This window comes from Notamacropus eugenii, chromosome 7, assembly GCF_028372415.1.
Source record: "Notamacropus eugenii isolate mMacEug1 chromosome 7, mMacEug1.pri_v2, whole genome shotgun sequence".
NCBI classification, from domain to species: domain Eukaryota; kingdom Metazoa; phylum Chordata; class Mammalia; order Diprotodontia; family Macropodidae; genus Notamacropus; species Notamacropus eugenii.
In genome coordinates this window covers 14,424,636-14,441,798 of record NC_092878.1, presented here as the reverse complement: position 1 = coordinate 14,441,798, position 17,163 = coordinate 14,424,636, and the positions used below count along the sequence as shown (strand labels likewise).

Genomic DNA, 17,163 nt, shown 5'->3' with positions numbered 1-17,163 from the left:
GTGCTCTTTCATGATAAATTTTGGGGTTGGATGGTCTCCGAGATCACTTCCTATTATCTGGAAGTCAGGAAGATATCTATTCAAATTTCACTTCTGATTCTGACTGACTTTGGGGAATCCATTTAACCTCTCTAGGCCCCAAGCAGCTCTCTAATACACTTGCATAGCAAAGGCCAATCTATACTAGTAGAAAAACTTCCCGATACTAATGAAAATCACAGGTCAAGTAAAAATAAAAATCCTAAGAGTAAAAACCTTGAGTGTGTCTATGTATGTATGTATTATGTATGTGTATATCTATGTATTTATATGTATATGCACATATATTATATATACACACACAATTATATATAATTGCATATATTATGTATATACACTATATATTTAGTACAATATTCTGACCTCAGTAGCTGATTAAGAAATATTTTTGTATGAAAATTTGTTGAGATCTTCAAAGAGCTTTTCACATTGATGATCATTTTTCATTCAACCACCCTTATTTTTTTTACATTACATCCAGGAAAATGAATATCTCCAACACCTACAACAGCTCTAGTGATACAGGTGGTTTCATCCTCCTTGGATTCCCCTGTAGCAGAGACATTCAGATGCTCCTTTTCATACTGTTCTTCATCATCTACATCCTTACCCTTATAGGAAATGGTTCTATCATCTGTGCTGTGCACCGGGATCAGCGTCTTCATAATTCCATGTACATTCTCTTGGCCAACTTCTCTTTCCTGGAAATCTGGTATGTCACTTCTACTGTCCCCAATATGTTGGTCAACATTCTCTCTAAGACCAAGACGATTTCCTTCTCTGGATGTTTCCTCCAGTTCTACTTCTTCTTCTCTTTAGGTACTACAGAATGCTTTTTTCTGGTCATTATGGCATTTGATAGGTATCTGGCCATCTGCCGACCTCTGCATTACCCTACCATCATGACAGGACATCTCTGCACCTGTCTGGTGGTCAGCTGCTGGGTTGTTGGCTTCCTCTGGTTCCCAGTTCCCATCATCCTCATTTCCCAATTGTCCTTCTGTGGTTCCAAGATTATTGACCACTTTCTATGTGACCCAGGCCCACTGCTAGCTCTCACCTGCACCAGAGCCCCTTGGTTAGAGTTCACCTCCTCTATCTTGAGTTCTTTGCTCTTGTTTGTACCCTTCCTCTACATCATGGGAACCTATGCCCTGGTTCTCAGAGCTGTGTTGAGGGTTCCTTCAGCAGCAGGTCGGCGTAAAGCCTTCTCCACCTGTGGGTCCCATTTGGCTGTGGTGTCACTGTTCTATGGTTCTGTGATGGTGATGTACGTGAAACCAACATCAGGCCACGAAGCAGGAATACAAAAGATTGTGACCCTCTTTTATTCTGTGGTGACCCCATTCTTAAACCCTTTAATCTACAGCCTTAGAAACAAGGAGATGAAAGATGCCCTCAGAAAAATCGTGGGAATATGAGGAATAAAGTCTTAGCAAAAAAAAAAAAAAAAAGAGCTTTAGAGAACCATATTAATTTTGAATCTCTTCTTGAGTGAAGCATCAAGAATAACCAGCATGTCTCCTGGCTCTGCTCCAACCATTCTAACTACATTCCTACATAGTTATCTCAATAAGACATCCAATTTAACTATCTAACACTTAATTTATCTTTCACTCTCAAAAAAATTTCTCCTTTCTAAATCTTTATTTGTATTGATAGTACAACCATTGTCAAAGTACTTTGACTCAAAACCTTGGTCCCCTTTCATTCTATTCATTCCCTCAGCCTGTATTTCCTCTCCAAGTTCATATCTTTAAAATATATTGTCACATCTGTCCAGGTCTACATCTGTATCATTGCAACCTCATTATGGTACCTTCAATGTCTCCTGCCTAGGCTGTAATAACCCATTCCTAACTGATTTTCTTGCAAGGAAGATGAGATTTTTGCTGTTTCCTTTTTGGAGTTCAATTTCCAAGTCTCTTGCTAAACCATAAGCATCTGAAGAATCAATCTCCTTTGAAACCTGGTCATTCGCAGCTGGGCTGAGTCAAGTAGGTTTGATGCCTTCTGCCTCTGAGCCTATTAGTTGAAAGGGTATATGCATATTCTAAGATAAGATACTGCCTTGGGGCATGCTCATGGAAGTATAATTAACTGTTGTTCAGGCCATGCCCCCCCCCCCCCCCCCCCCCCCCCCCCCCCCCCCGCAACTTCCCTTTGCTGTGAATGTGAATCACTCATCAAGGCTTGGAGAGGGGATGTCTGATAGAGAGAGAAGACCTCTGATACCAACTCTTGCAACAACACTGGGACACTGGACTGGAATAAAGTACTAAAGTAGAGTATGGGGCTTAGTGAAACTGGGATAGTTGTCTGTTATCTTCTGGTTGTTGTATTATTTTGCTGTGCCCAGAGTTCAGACTGAAGTGGACCCTCCACACCTTTTGTCCCAAAGCTGATATGGTACAAGCCCAAGATGGAGGCTGGGGGCAAAAACACCTGGAGCCTGCTGTGCCTGGACTCAGGAAGGAGAAAGGAGAGCTTGGAATGCAGCAGTCCCTTCCCCCATGAGGTGAGACATGGAGCAGGACTGTAGTGCTGCCAGTGTGTGAATCCAACAGGAGCCCAGAGTGGTCAGCCTCTGAAGAAGGAGAAACAAAGAGCATAGATATCAGCCCCAAGTCGATGGATGCTTTGCAGCAGAGGAGAAGGAATATGAGTGCTTTCCTACAACATTCCCCTGGGATGAATTGAGAACCAGGGGGTGGAATTGTCTATGGTGGGAGGGGGAAGTGCCATAACCCTTATGGAGCCAGCCTCTTGGCCCAGCTGCCTCTCAGTACTTGGAAGTAGGGACTGGAGCAGTGTTAAGAACTTGGACTCCGGCTCATCCAAGAATGTATGCACATGAGACAGCCAGATGGGAGCCTGAAACAGCAGTGTGGAAAGAAGGACACACCCCCAAGAGAACTTTACTTTGACATTCTGTTTTGAAACTACTGTGACCCAGGGGTAGAGTGTGTTGTGTTCTCTGCTGCCCCTTGAGATGGGCTGTATCAGGGAAGACCTTGCTGTGGGATTCCCTGATTGCATAGACAAGTATAAGGTGTGGTGTGGTGTATGCTTCGTTATGCTGTACTTTCTGTGTCTATTTGGGCCGTGTGGCCACTCTGGTAATTACTTATTATGTTAGGAATCTTAATGTTATATTGTGAATGCTTTAGTTTTCCAGCTTAAGCTTTAGTTTTGAAGAAATAGAGAACTTACTTAGACTTTATGGTTCAACCCTAAATATATTCACAGCAGTTGTAACCCTAGTGAGATTAAAGATCTTACTCAGGCATTAATGGGCCTGACTAATAAGGAAAGCTTGATTAGAAGAGACTCCCACATTTTGTTAATGGCTAATGCATTGGTTCTCAAGGGTTGTGATGCCCTCTGACTGGGAAAAGTGCATAAATACTGTGAGGTGAGGATTTCCTTTGGGGCTAACTCATTGGAAGTGGTTTTTTTGGTCATATGTGATTCTGGGCAGCCCTTAAGAAGCCCCAAGGCTTTGAAAACCCAGACATTGGTTGGTAACTATGTATGTATGGACAGACAGTCATCGGTCTGTTGGTGGATGATGAATGTCTTGCATAAGGTCAGACAGTTGGAAGTGCTGTCTGTTGGTTGATCTTTGTTACTCTGACTTTTCTCTGAAGTTCAGAGTGCTGAACTTTTCTTCTGAACTAAGTGAAGGATATATGTGCTTGATTAAAGTGATTGTTTAGCTCTCAAAAGTTGTTTTCCTTTTAGAAAAGCAGATCTGAGAACCTATGAGAGCAGGCCCGCCTGTGTATGTCGGGGGTGCTTGCTTTTGCACAAAGGCTCTTAAGTGTGCTGTGTTGATTGATGTTAAAACTTGTGGCTGCAGTTCCCCAGTATTGTCTAACAAATACTCAGGCATCATCATCTTACTCTTCTGTTTAAAAGGATTCAGTGGATGCTCATTTCCTTCAGGCTAAAATATAAGCCTTGTCTGGGCCTAGAGCTGTGTTTTTATTAGTTTAGGAGAGGACTTCTTAAACATTTTCCACTAATGACCCCTTTTCCTGTTTTTTGGCAGTTCCCTAATGTTACATGACCTAAGGGCATCACCAGTGTAAAGTATGCATGTTTGGTATTCAGAACCAATGCAGCAGTGAAGTTGCCTGATGCAACATTGGCAAGTCCTCCCAGAAACGCCTGAGGTTCTTTACACATTTGATTTTGAATTAATTTTTGGTCATTGTTCATTCAGAAACTTTTTACTGTTGCCAAATTTTTCATGACCCCATATGGGGTCACAACCCAAAGTTTAGGATGTGCTGATGTAGAAAATACCCTGTAAAAATAGTGTGGTGTTTAAAATCCTCCACGATCTGGCTCCAGTCTGGTTCCACAGTCTCATTGTATCTGTTTCCACTTCTGTGTGGGTCACCATCACCCACTCCAACTCATGCCTGTGATAAATTTCCTAGACATTTTCTCCTCTTGATATCCTTACAATTCTTCTGAGCTCAGGTGCTTCCTCTAAAGCAACTTACATGGTGCATCTCAAAAAGGAATACTCTCTTTCTCAAAGTTTGCCTAGCACTCTCCTATACATTAATCATATTATACCTATATTTTTCTGGGAATGTTTTATCCTCACTATCATATTTCAAGTTCCTTGAAGACATCTTTCTGACCCTAGTACCTAACAATGTTATACATGTGTATCTAAATAATTAAATTGAGTCCTGTTGCCAAACTTCAGCAACCTTGGAGTCTCTTACCTTTCCTGGCTTTGTTTCTATTTGTAACCTCACAACATACAATATATATTTTATTATATATTACAATATGTAATTATAATCAGGGAAGTCATCCATAACTTTTGGGTTCTTTGGGAAACTGTGAAATGTGTTGTTCATTAACAGAAAGCAATAGAAAAACAGAGCTAGAAGAGTCCTGCCTTATCTTCCACAACCTCTTTGATGCCACACACACAGTTTAAAATTTCCTCTTCTAAAGACTTACAAGAATGACTAAAGCAATGTTTTTCTTTGGACCATGGATTGGCTTCAGGAGCTAATGTACTCATTGAATAACATGCTATACTAAAAGCTAATGATGAGTACCAGTTTGGGAATCTCCAGATCTTAGATGTAATTTTTGTCGGACATTGTCTTATTAAAGTCTAAAACTTTAAATATGCTGAAGTGTGGATATCAATACATGAAATGTCATCCAGAGAATTATGAAGAAAAGTGAAAAGAAAACTTAAGCTGAAATTCTGGAAGACATTCACCAAATTCAATAAAACCTCTCACATTGTCTGCTCTCATTTTTTACAACAACTTTTCATAATGAATTCAAGGCAATATGTTTCCAACATTTCTCAAAGTTTAAATTAATTTTTAAAATTAAGGTCTCCTTTCAAAAAAGAGACAACAAATATCATCACCCAAAAACCAAGAGAATTTGGCAGAAGTTGCAATAGACCTCTTAGAAATTCCCTAAGGTCTTTAGATTACATACATCCTTAACAGGTCCAGGTATATCAGTGAAGGTCATGTCATACTTTATGCTGACAAAACTCCTCAGTCATTCTGTGAAAGGTCTTAAACAAGGTTCTTTGATCTTGTGTTTTAGGAGGACTGAAGATATGGAGGACTGTCTATTGCCAGGAAGGATTGTACAAAGGTGTGGGCAGGTATTCAAAAGGTCATTGGATATTGAACTCAAATTATGCTGTAAGAAAACACCTAGTCCTGAGTGTAGGTGTCCCATGCCAACCCATGAGAGATTCATTATACCAAATTTATTTGAGTTTGAGTGCTCCTGAATCTGTTGGTCTGTCTGTCTGTGTGAAAGATTCATCATGTGCCCAAATTTGTTACTTTTTCAAGGAGTTTAGTTTAAAAGTTGATATATAAGGTGATAACTAATGGAGATGGCAAGGTCTGGGGAGACTGTAAGGATAGGTGACATGGGCACCCAATCCCTTGGTGACAGCCCTCCAGAAAAGCTCCCTAGAGATCCCTGGTTAATTTTTTATTGAGGAACTTTTTGGGAAAGATGGCCCACGAAGGTCCAACAGCTACACACAATTCCTATTTCTTCAGAGATGGGGTAAGATTTAGGTTTTATTAGTTTACCCCAGGAATTGTGGCAGTTTCTTCTTGATTAATTAAGTCAGGCATAGGGGAGGTTTGGCTTAGTTTAAATTTTCCCCAGGAATAGAATGGGTCACAATTAAGATTAAGTTTTAGTTTTCCTTTTAAATTTAACCGTAGGGATGCTGAAAGATTATGGATTCCTGTGGTTTCTCCTCGAGTAGACTTCTGGTAGCTTTTGACCACGGGAATGTTCTTGATAGTTATGAGAATGACTAAAACAGCATGCTACTGAATAATGTGACATTGGGCATAAATCATCAAGGGATGGTGACCAAGAACTGGAAATCGAGGGGATGCCCACCATAAATAGTGGTTTGTTTGGGCCCCCCAAATACATTAAGCTTTCTTAATTATTGCAAATTTGAAACAAAATTAAGCCTAGCAAGTGTTTTCCTTATCATTTTATCTATATCTTTGTTTCTTTGTAAAATGTAGGAAGATATTTGTCTTGCATCATATTTAGTGTTCCTGGTATATGCCATATACCTTGAAAGTTTTCTGAGAGAAAATGCAGTCAGTCAGAAAAACTGCTAAAAAGTTATAGCCAAAGAGCTAGGTATACCAGGAAAATTAATGAAGTTTCATACTGGAATTAGGTGTTTCAGTAAGGAGTAAGTGGTCCCACTTTAGGCCTTCAACGGGGAATGGTTTTTACAAAACCAGTAAAAACATCTTACTAGATTTTGTAGGTTGGGAGATTAATCATTATAAGATTACAGAAGTTAACTCCTGAGACTTTTGGTAATTCCAGGAACACACCCCCTTCTGAAATGTCATAATGAGTTTTGGGGTACAATAATGGAATTTGTTGGAGGGAAAAAGAAAAATTTTAACGTGTAGAAGTTTTAGGAATAAACAGCACCTAGATAATTCCCTCCCCTAGAAGATTGTTAGAGCTGCTGTTTTAGTGTAACTGAGGAAGGCAGCTGGTTTAAAAGTAATCCCAGAGTGAAGAAAAATAAATAACTATGCAGTTTGCAGTTTAAGTTTGCCTGGTACTTAACCCGTCCTTGATCGTGAAAAAAAGAAAATATTGTTTAAATGAGGGAGCAACTAAAATACGAGTAAAATTTAATTAAGAAACTGAAAGGGTGATTTTAACCAAACAGGGGCCTGTGAAAAAGGACCTCCTGAGTACTCAGGACCCCATGACTACTCTAGATCAGAGAACCTATCCCTCTGATCATTGTAAGTCCTCTCATCCCAGGTTCCCATGTAAAGGTGCTGAACCAAAACAACAAAAAAAACTAAAAAGATTCAAGGAAACCTGAGTTGTACTCCAGTCTCAGAAATGTATTGACTGTGTGATTATCTTAAGCAAGTTATCTTATCTCTGCTTTTCTCAGATTCTTGATTTGAAAAGAGGAAAATAATAATGGTGTCTACTTCCTGGAGTTGTTATAAGGATTAAAATTATCCAAGGATTATTAAATGCGTAACACAATAAGCAGACTATGGCAAGTATGGTATAGTTATTATTTTTTGTTTTGACAAAGTTATTCTATACTGGATTGTAAATGTGATTTGTATAAAATATCACAAATTTAAAAATTAGTTATATTATGTAGAATAATTGGGAAATTTATTGGGCTGAATTCATTTTATCTGATTAGTGATTAGTTTAGTTTCACGTTTTCAATGGGTAATGTTATGTATGTTATTATTGTATTTCTAAATTCTTTTATATTGTAAAATTTGAGAGACCATTGGGTAAGAAATGCTACTGGAAAAACAACGTTATTTCATGCCCAAAGGGCCACAAAATTGTGCATACCCTTTGATCCAGCAATATTGCCCCTAGGACGGTATCCCAAAGATCATAAAAATGGGAAAATGTCCCACATGCACAGAAGTATTTATAGCAGCTTTCTTTGTGGTGGCCAAGAACTGGAAATCAAGGGGATGCCCATCAATTGGAAAATGGCTGAACAAGTTGTGGTAATAAATGTAGTGGAATACAATTGTGTTATAAGAAATGATGATCAGAAGGACTTCACAGAGGCCTGGAAGGACTTATATGAACCAATGCTGAATGAAAGGAGGACCAGGAGAACATGGTACACAGTAACAACCACAGAGTGAGAGGTCCGGTTCTGACAGACATAGCGCTTCACAGTAATGCAAGGACCTAAAACATTCCCAAAAGTGTGTTTCAATCTGCATTCAGACTCTGTAAAAAAAAAAATTTTCATCATATATCCTTTGTAATTGTCTTAGATCATTGTATTACAGAGAATAGCTAAGTCATTTACAGCTGGTCATTGCATAATACTGCTGCTCCTGTATATAATGTTCTCTTGTTTGGCTCATTTCACTTTGTATCAGTTCATTTAAGTCTTTCCAGATTTTTCTGAGTGCATCCTAGTCATCATTTCACATAGTACAATAGTGTTCCATCACAGTTATGTATCACAAGTGTTTAGTCATTAACCAACTGTTGAGCATCCCCTCAATATCCAACTCTTTGCCACCTCTAAAAGAACTGCTATAAATATTATCTATATATATGTATGTACGTATGTGTGTGTGTGTGTATATATATATATATATATATGCCCATTTGTTTTTAGTTTTTAATCTCTGGGACACAGACCTAGTAGTAGTGCTCCTGAGTCAAAGGGTATCCTTGGTTTTATAGCCTTTGGGCATCACTCCAAATTGTTCTCCAGAGTGGTTGAATCAATTCACAACTCCACCAACAGTGCATTACTGTCTCCATTTTTCCACATTGTCTCCAACATTTGTCATTTTCCTTTTCTGTCAAATTAGACAATAATAGAGGTGTGGAGTGGTATTGCAGGGGTATTTAAATCTGCATTTCCCTAACCAGAAGAGATTTAATCATTTTGAATATGACTATAGAAATCTTTGATAACTTCATCTAAAAACTGCTTGTTCATATCCTTTGACCATTTATCAATAGGGGAATGGGTCTTTTTTTGCAAATTTCACTCAGCTCTCTATATGTTTGAGAAACAAGACTTTTGTCAGAGAAATTTGCCATAAAAAACTTTTTGGCAGTTATGATTACTAACTTTATCTTTTCCTTCTTTCTATTTTGCCCTGATATCTTTACTCCCTCCTTTCATCCTATCCATCTTCAAAAGTATTTTACTTCTGACTACCACCTTCCCTAAACCACACTTCCTTCAATCAACCTCTTTTTTATCCCATAAACAGACTTTCTTGAAGGGTAGGAAAGATTTCTATACCTAACTACAGACATTATTCCTTCTTTGAGCCAATTTTGATAAGACTAAGGTTCAAGTACTCCCACCACCTTTTTTATCTTCCCTTCTGCAAAAGCTCTCTCAGACCTCTTTTACAAAAGACAACTTACCTCCATTCTATCTCTCCTTTCCCCTTCTCTCAATACATTCCTCTTTTTTATTTCTTAATTTTGTTTTTTTATAACATCCCATCATATTCAAGACATACCCATATACTCCTTCTAACTGCCATAATAATGAGAAAGGTCTTACAAACTGCATTTATCCTTCAATGAAGGAATATAATCTTATTGAATCCTCTATGATTTCTCTTTCCAGCTTATGCTTTTTATGTTTCTCTTGAATCTTGTATTTGAAAGTCAGATTTTCTATTCATTTCTGATATTTTCATCAGGAATGCTTGAAATACTCCTATTTCATTGAATATCCATTTTTCCCCTGAAGGATTATGCTCACTTTTGCAGGCTGAGAAATTCTTGGTTGTAATCCTAAGTTCTTTGCCCTCTAGACAATTATACACTAAGCTCTCCACATCTTTAATTTGGAAGCCATCAATTCTTATGTAATCCTGACTGTGGCTCCATCTTATTTGACTTGTCTCTTCCTGGCAACTTACAGTATTTTCTCCTTGAACCTGGAGCTGTGCAATTTGACTATAATATTCCTGGTGTGTTTCATGTGGGAATCTTTTTTCAGGAAGTGGTCAATAGATTCTTTCAATTTCTATGTCACCTTTTCCTCAAGAACATCAAAGAATATATAATTTCTTGAAAGATGATGTCTAACCTCTTTTTTAAATCAAGACTTTCAGGTAGTCCAATAATTCTTAAATTATCTCTCCCGGGTCTATTTTGCAGGTCAAATCATAGTTCCAATGAGATATTGCATATTTTCCTCTATTTTTTCAATATTTTGATGTTGTTTTATTGTTTCTTGATGTCTCATGGAGTCATTAGCATCCATTTGCCCAATTCTTATTTTTCAGGAATTATTTTCTTCAGTGATTTTTTTGTGCCTCCTTTTCCAATCAAACTTTTTAAGGAATTCTTTTCTTCAGTAAATTTTTCTACTTTTTTTTCCATATGGCCAACTCTGCTCTTTAAGGAGTTCTTCTCTTCAGTAGATTGTGGTGTCTCTTCTACCATTGGGCCAATTCTTGTTTTTAAGGTGTTGTTTGCTTCAATACTTTTTGTACCTCCTTTAGCAAGAAGACAACTCTTTTTCTATGTTTTCTTGCATCACTCTCATTTCTTTTGCCAATCTTTCATCTGCCTCATTTGATTTCTTTAAACCTTTTTTGAGTTCTTCTGGGCATTCTTTTTGTACCAAAGATCAATTCACATTTTTTTTGAGTTGTTGGATGTAGAAGATTAGACACTGTTGTCTTCTGAGTTTGAGTTCTGCTCTTCCCTATCATCATAGTAATTGTGCATGGTCATATTTTTTGTAGTTTGCTCATTTTTCCAGCATATTACTTCACTTTTGAAGTTAGGATTTATTCTCTGACTAGAGGGAGCACTGTTAGAAGCTTCAGATTACTTTGCAGCCATTTTTAGAGCAAATATTGGGGAGTCTGTAAGTTTTCTGTTCTCCTAAACTGGTACGACCTGAGGAGAGGTGTTTTTACCACTCTCTTGACCTTACTCTGGCCTGTGTGTGGCCACAAGCACTCTTTTTTACCTTTGAACTGTGACCAGACTTCCAGCTCTTCTGAAGCCACATGCTCTGGAAGGCTAGTGCTCTTTCTCACCCAAGACTGTGACCCAGATAACACATTTGTTCACTACAATGGAGCTCTGCATTGAGGGACACTTTAATTCTTCTGACCAGTTATTTGACTGCCTGACCATTTGTAGGCTGAGAGCTACAGAAGCCGCTACTGCCTATATGGTTGTCTCCAATGCCTCCTGCTGGCTTGAGCTCCTTAATTCATTTTTCTTACAAAATGATAGCATTACTCCTTGTAACGAGTCAAGTTGCAATGAAGAGAAAGTGTAGCTGAACAGAGAAATAAATCAGAATAAAAGAACCAGAAAAGCACTCAGTATATAAATTAGTTCTCTTTGTGAGAGAAATACTTTCTAGGGACAGGTCCTGAAATAGAAAGTGGTCATTGATATTTACAATTTTGGACCTACAGGCTATTCTGAGCACATGGTTTCTGCTCACTCATGTATCTGTAAGGAAAATTTCTCTGTGTGCCCACTCTCACCTGCACATAATGATTTCATTACTTAAGATAGTAGAACCAAGGTTTATTTATGTAGATTGTGATATGTTTAATATCTATGTATTTGTTTTGATATGTGAGTACTTATGATATTAGCATTTTCTTTTTTGCTTTATTGCTAAATAAATGTTTATGATTGGGGTTTAAAGTATAATTATGATACATGGCTTTGTGTAAACAGAATCATATTGTTGGAGAATTAAGAAAAAGCATGACGAGTAAGGGAAGTATATTCCCTCATAACTGGAAAGAGAAGCATCATTAGGGTAGAAAATCTAGGAATAGGGTCATAGGAGTCCCCTGTAAAGCTAAGGAAAAATTCTAAATCTTTTAGTGGATGTGAAGTTCCCCTACCACAGTAGACTTGCAGCTTTGCATGTAATAATGATTGGGAAGAAGGAAGAGGAAGAAGAAGAAGAAGAAGAAGAAGAAGAAGAAGAAGAAGAAGAAGAAGAAGAAGAAGAAGAAGATGATGATGATGATGATGATGATGATGATGATGATGATGATGATGATGAAAAGGAAGAAGAAACAGAAAGAAGTAGAAGAAGAAGGAAGGAGGAGGAGGAAGAGGAGGAGAAGAAGAAGAAAGAGAGGAAGAAGAAGAAAAAGAAGAACTCATACAAGGTTTGAAATATAAATATATTCTCATTTGATAATAATGATGGCTAAGGTTTACATTACTCCTTAATGTTTGTGAAGCATTTACATACATTATATCATCTTATCTTCACAATATGTTGTCAGATAAGTGACATTATCTCCATTTCACAGAGGGAGAAATGAAACAGAGAAGTTGTGATTGGTCCATAGTCACACAGCTAGTAAGTATCTGAGGTAGGATTCAAACCCAGTTCTTTCATTCTACTCTGGCATGCCATCTCCACACAAAGTCTGAAATATTCTCACAGTAATTTCTTCCAAATCAACAAACCTGCATACATTAACAAATAGCCTTGGGTTTCCAGTGGGGAAGGTAACAACCTTTTTAGACAATTATTCTCTAAGAATTTTCAAGGTCAAAACGGTCTCTCTACACAATGAGCTTAGATTATTTTGGACAAGTACATTATATAAATAAATACAAAGCAAATATTCAGAGGAGAAAGAAGTAATTCCTGGGAACTGGAGTGCAAAGTGGGCTTGATGGTAAAAGGGGAGGTGGCCCAATGGGGACCTTTTCACATCAAATAAGGGGTACTCTTGCAGAGAAGTAGCCTTTTCAACTCACTGTCTCACTCTCCACAGTGGCTCTTTCACACACTTTTTTCCATCCTCAAACTTCCTATAGTTGACCCAAGATGAGGAAGGGTAGAAAGTGACCTACGTGAGTGAAGGAGATCACAGATGCATCCAAATAAAGGTGTAGCTACATGGTACAGTGGATAAAGTAATGGACCTGGATTCAGAAAGATCTGCACTCACATCTAACCCAGACACAGACTAATCATGTGGCCATGGGCAAGTCATTTAAACAATCTCAGTTTCCTCAATTACAAAATGCTACTACCATAGCAAATATTGCCCAGAATTGTTTTCAAGATCAAATGAGATAATATTTGTGAAGCATTAGACTGATTCTCATACCATCTCGCAAAATCAAAAAGAAAGAACTGGGGTCATTTCTCAAATGTCATAGATTAGAAAGAAGGAAGAAATGAAAGGTTTCTTTTTTTTTTAAGATTTCAGTGTGATGAATCAGAGGCAGCAATTTCTCAAGAGGAGTAAAAATTTGGAACAAAGTTATCCCTAGATACTATTCTCCCTCTGTAGATAATTAATTGATCCCTAAAAGAGCAGAGTTCGGACACTTCTTACAAAGCAGTTTATACATATACCATTCTGTCTTTCAGCAAATACTGAGATAACATCACAAAAACCCCATGGTCACTGCCTTTCTCTAGCCTGGTTGTCAAATTGGACACAAGTTTTCAGCAAGAAAAAAACAATCAGAGACTAACAGAATCTCAGAGTTATGAGGGACTTCTGAGTTCATCCAGTGCAATCCTCTTGCTTGAAGCATGAATCCTCTCAAATCGTCCACAAGAGCTCATGCTTCCTTTGCTTGAAGACTCCAGTAACAAAATCTGAAGCCTTCAGAAGAAAAGAAGAAAGAGGAGTTCTTGACTCCAGGTTTCTCTGTAGTTCTCCAGCAAAGAAGGTGATGTAGCCCTTACAGCAAATACAGTTGTCTAAATTTAGATATTTCCAGACTCACTCTGAGACCCCCTCACTGTCTGGTTATTGGGTAGTTGACTACGAGGTATTTTTCCCCCCAAGGGGCATTTTCATATATCACAATGGAGAATACAATCATTATGTGTAAGAATTTGGGGCACAGGATGCTTGAAATGGGACATGAATTTTAACTGTATCCTCAAATCCTCTGCAGAGCTGCCCACACCAAAGTGGTACTTTTCTGTTTATCTGAATTAGACTGCCTGTGTCAGTCAAATTCAGAGTGTGTGTTTGCGTGTGTGTGTCTGCGTGTCAGTGTTGGGGAGGGAATATCCAGACCTCTATCAGTCTCATAAACGTCCTAGTAATGGCAGAGCCAGTCTATCCAACATCTGCTATAAACATAGCCAAGCAATCAGCAGTGTCTTCACCTGACAAGTTGCAATGAAATAGTCCTTCCACAAACCTCTGAGGTTCAGCCAATTAGTTGCCCTCCTTATGGACCTCTCCCAAGCTATGGGTAAGGCCAATGGCCCAGGAGAGAGGGTTACTGTGGTTTTGTCTGCAGAATGGCAAACCAGCAAGCAGACTTTTCAGTCAAGTAGGGTAGGTGGTGAACTGGTTCTCACACTAATATTAATAGTTGACGGTTCTATAGTATATTAAGGTTTGCAAAACCCCTTTGAAAGCACTTTGTGTATGGGTTTCTCAATGATCCTTTGATGTAGATACTATGACTTGCACTATCTCAATTTTAAAAAGGAAAAACAGAGAAGCAGTGTGTCATAGTGGACTGGGAGTTGGGCTTAGAGTCAGGAAGACCTGAGTTCAAATCTTGCTGAAGAGTCCTAGGACAATCACTTAGGTTCTATTTACCTCAACTCCCCAGAACTCTTTAATAAATAATAGGTGGATTGAGATTTGTCTTCATGTGTTGCTGAAATCACAGATATTTTCATACAAATGAGGAAAATGAGGTTCATAAGGGTTAAGGGACTTGCCCACAGCATTAGTATTGGAGTCAGGATTTGAACTCACCTTTTCCTGGCTACAAGTCCCACAATATATTCTCCCATGATGTGATTTCAGATTCAGTTACAACAGTTTTCGTTTCTCTATTAAATTGATTCAATCTGAGTAATTTGCATGTGTACACACAACATCAGAACAATTCTACCTATGTCCCCATCCAATATGACACATTGTCCTGCGTAAAACAAATATTGAAGGAAACTCTGCTTCCAGGTCACTAAAATTAAATATGGGTCAGCCCAATGGGACAGTGCTTCTCTAAAGAGCAGAGACTTCACTAAATTGTCAGTCTTGGAATCAGGAAGATGAGATGCTCACTAGCCATGTGACCCTGGACAAAGCATTTAACCTCTCTCACCTTCAGTTTCCTTATGTGTAAAATAGAGATGATAATAGGACCTGCTTGGGAGAGGAAAATGCTACCTATTTTTATTACTACATTTGGGTAAATAATTCTGAACTCAATCAGAGCTGTAATTTAGAACTGGAAAGATCTTTGATATCCTCAAATCCTACTAAGATCAAAGAAAGTAGGTGCTTTACCCAAGGTTGAACAAGCAGAAAATAAATAAGCCAGGGTTCATAGCCTAGATTTATGACAAAATATCTAGTTCTGGATTTGACCTTGAAGTTGTCTTAGACACAAATTATTTTTGTAATGCATGTACTGTGGTTGAATGTCATTGCCCAGTGATCATCTCACAGGCCTGGCAGTAAATGGACTTTTCTTTCCTTCTCATGTTTTCTGAGAAGCATCTGACTCACATCTTTAGAAAATCAGAATAACACAGGAAAGGAATTTTTCAGAAGTTTATTTAAAGGCTTAAAATGAAATAAAATGGATTTTTCATAACTCTTAAAAATATAAAATCCTTATCTTATATGTGTATGTGTGTATACATATATATACATATATATATATATGTATACATTTCATTTTACCTCTCATACATATAGGCTGCATAGTCATGGGCTATTCACACAATTTCTCTGTACCCCAGAAAATTCTCTGAAACTATAAATTAAAGAAGAGTTGCAGATTAGATCAGTAGTAAGAACTTCTAAATTAGAAGTTCCCAGTGCTAATTAAATGAGACAGGGAGGGAAGGAAAGAGAGAGAAAGAGACAGACAGAGGACATAAACAGAGACAGAGAGAAGAGAGGGGAGAGAGAGAGAGATTAGAGAGAGACAGACAGAGAAAGAGACAAGAATGAGAGATGAGAGAGAGATGAAAGACAGGGGGAGAGAGGAAAAAAGGGGAAGAAATAGATAAGACACAAGATGAGAGATATAGAGGGATGACAGAGAGAGATGAGAGAAAAGATGAGATGAGAGAGACAGATGATAAAGATATTACTAGATACAAAAATAAAGAAATAGAAATAAAAGTGATACAGATATGGATGTAGATAAATATAGAATTCACTGTAAATATAGGTTCAATATAGAAACAAATGTAGACAGAGAGAGGGAGAGAGAGAAAGAAAAAAAGAAAGTTTTAGATATTCTTTTTCTCACAGGACTTATTATCTTTGATGACATTGCTACCATATATTTCCATCGAGTTTTCATTTAATGGACGAACAGAAGCATGACCATGAGGTCACCGCACTCAGAGCATGAAGGAGCTCAGAGTTCATCTAGTCCAACACCTTCATTTCCTAAAGGTGAGGAACTTGAGCTCCAAAAGATAAAATGACTGAGCCAAGCTAAGCAGGTTTTCTGAGGATCTACCCAAGCTCCTCTCACTACAGATCAAATATACTTTGCAGTAGACCCTAAAGTGGGAGTGGGAAATCTCTGGACTTTTACTAAGGGAATTTGTTTTCTGAAGTTTGGATTCAGTCAAAGAGCCATACTTGAGGATCTAGAGAACCACATGTGACCTCGAGGCTGCAGGTTCCCCACCCCCTGCCATAGAGACTCTCCAAAATTGTAGACTGGGAGCACTGGGCTTTCACTAAAGAACTGACAGCGACTGAATGGGAATCAATACTCACATAACTATCCAGAACGAGAGTTCTGACTGGGTGAAGTAGGCTGATGCCACAGAACTGTAGAATCAGGGCATCAGGAAGTAAAAACATCTCCCCACTAACTCTCAGAGGACCTGAAATACCACTATTAAAAGTAAACGACCTTGTTTCTTCAAAACTTTTGGTATTTGCAATTTCCATGTTAAAAAATATAAGCAGGAAGGGGAACATCTTAATGATATGCCACCTAACCCCTTACCAGATTTATTATTACATTAGACAAAGGTCTAACCTTGAAGGAGACCTGAGGAAGGATAGGGCCCTGGGGAACTCATAGATCACAGAA

At 38.2% G+C, this 17,163-nt stretch overlaps 1 protein-coding gene across 2 annotated transcripts; it reads left to right on the top strand.

The window, feature by feature from the left end:
* The first annotated feature begins 524 nt into the window (after window positions 1-524).
* On the top strand, window positions 525-7,574 carry LOC140513204 (olfactory receptor 11G2-like). Of its 2 annotated transcripts, XM_072622668.1 has the most exons (2): window positions 525-1,448; window positions 7,566-7,574. In XM_072622668.1, the coding sequence occupies exons 1-2, from the start codon at window positions 525-527 to the stop codon at window positions 7,572-7,574; spliced, it is 933 nt and encodes a 310-aa protein (XP_072478769.1). The 2 variants fall into 2 exon arrangements, with proteins under 2 accessions (XP_072478769.1, XP_072478768.1); XM_072622667.1 differs by lacking the exon at window positions 7,566-7,574 and having other exon boundaries at window positions 525-1,460.
* Window positions 7,575-17,163: the final 9,589 nt, after the last annotated feature.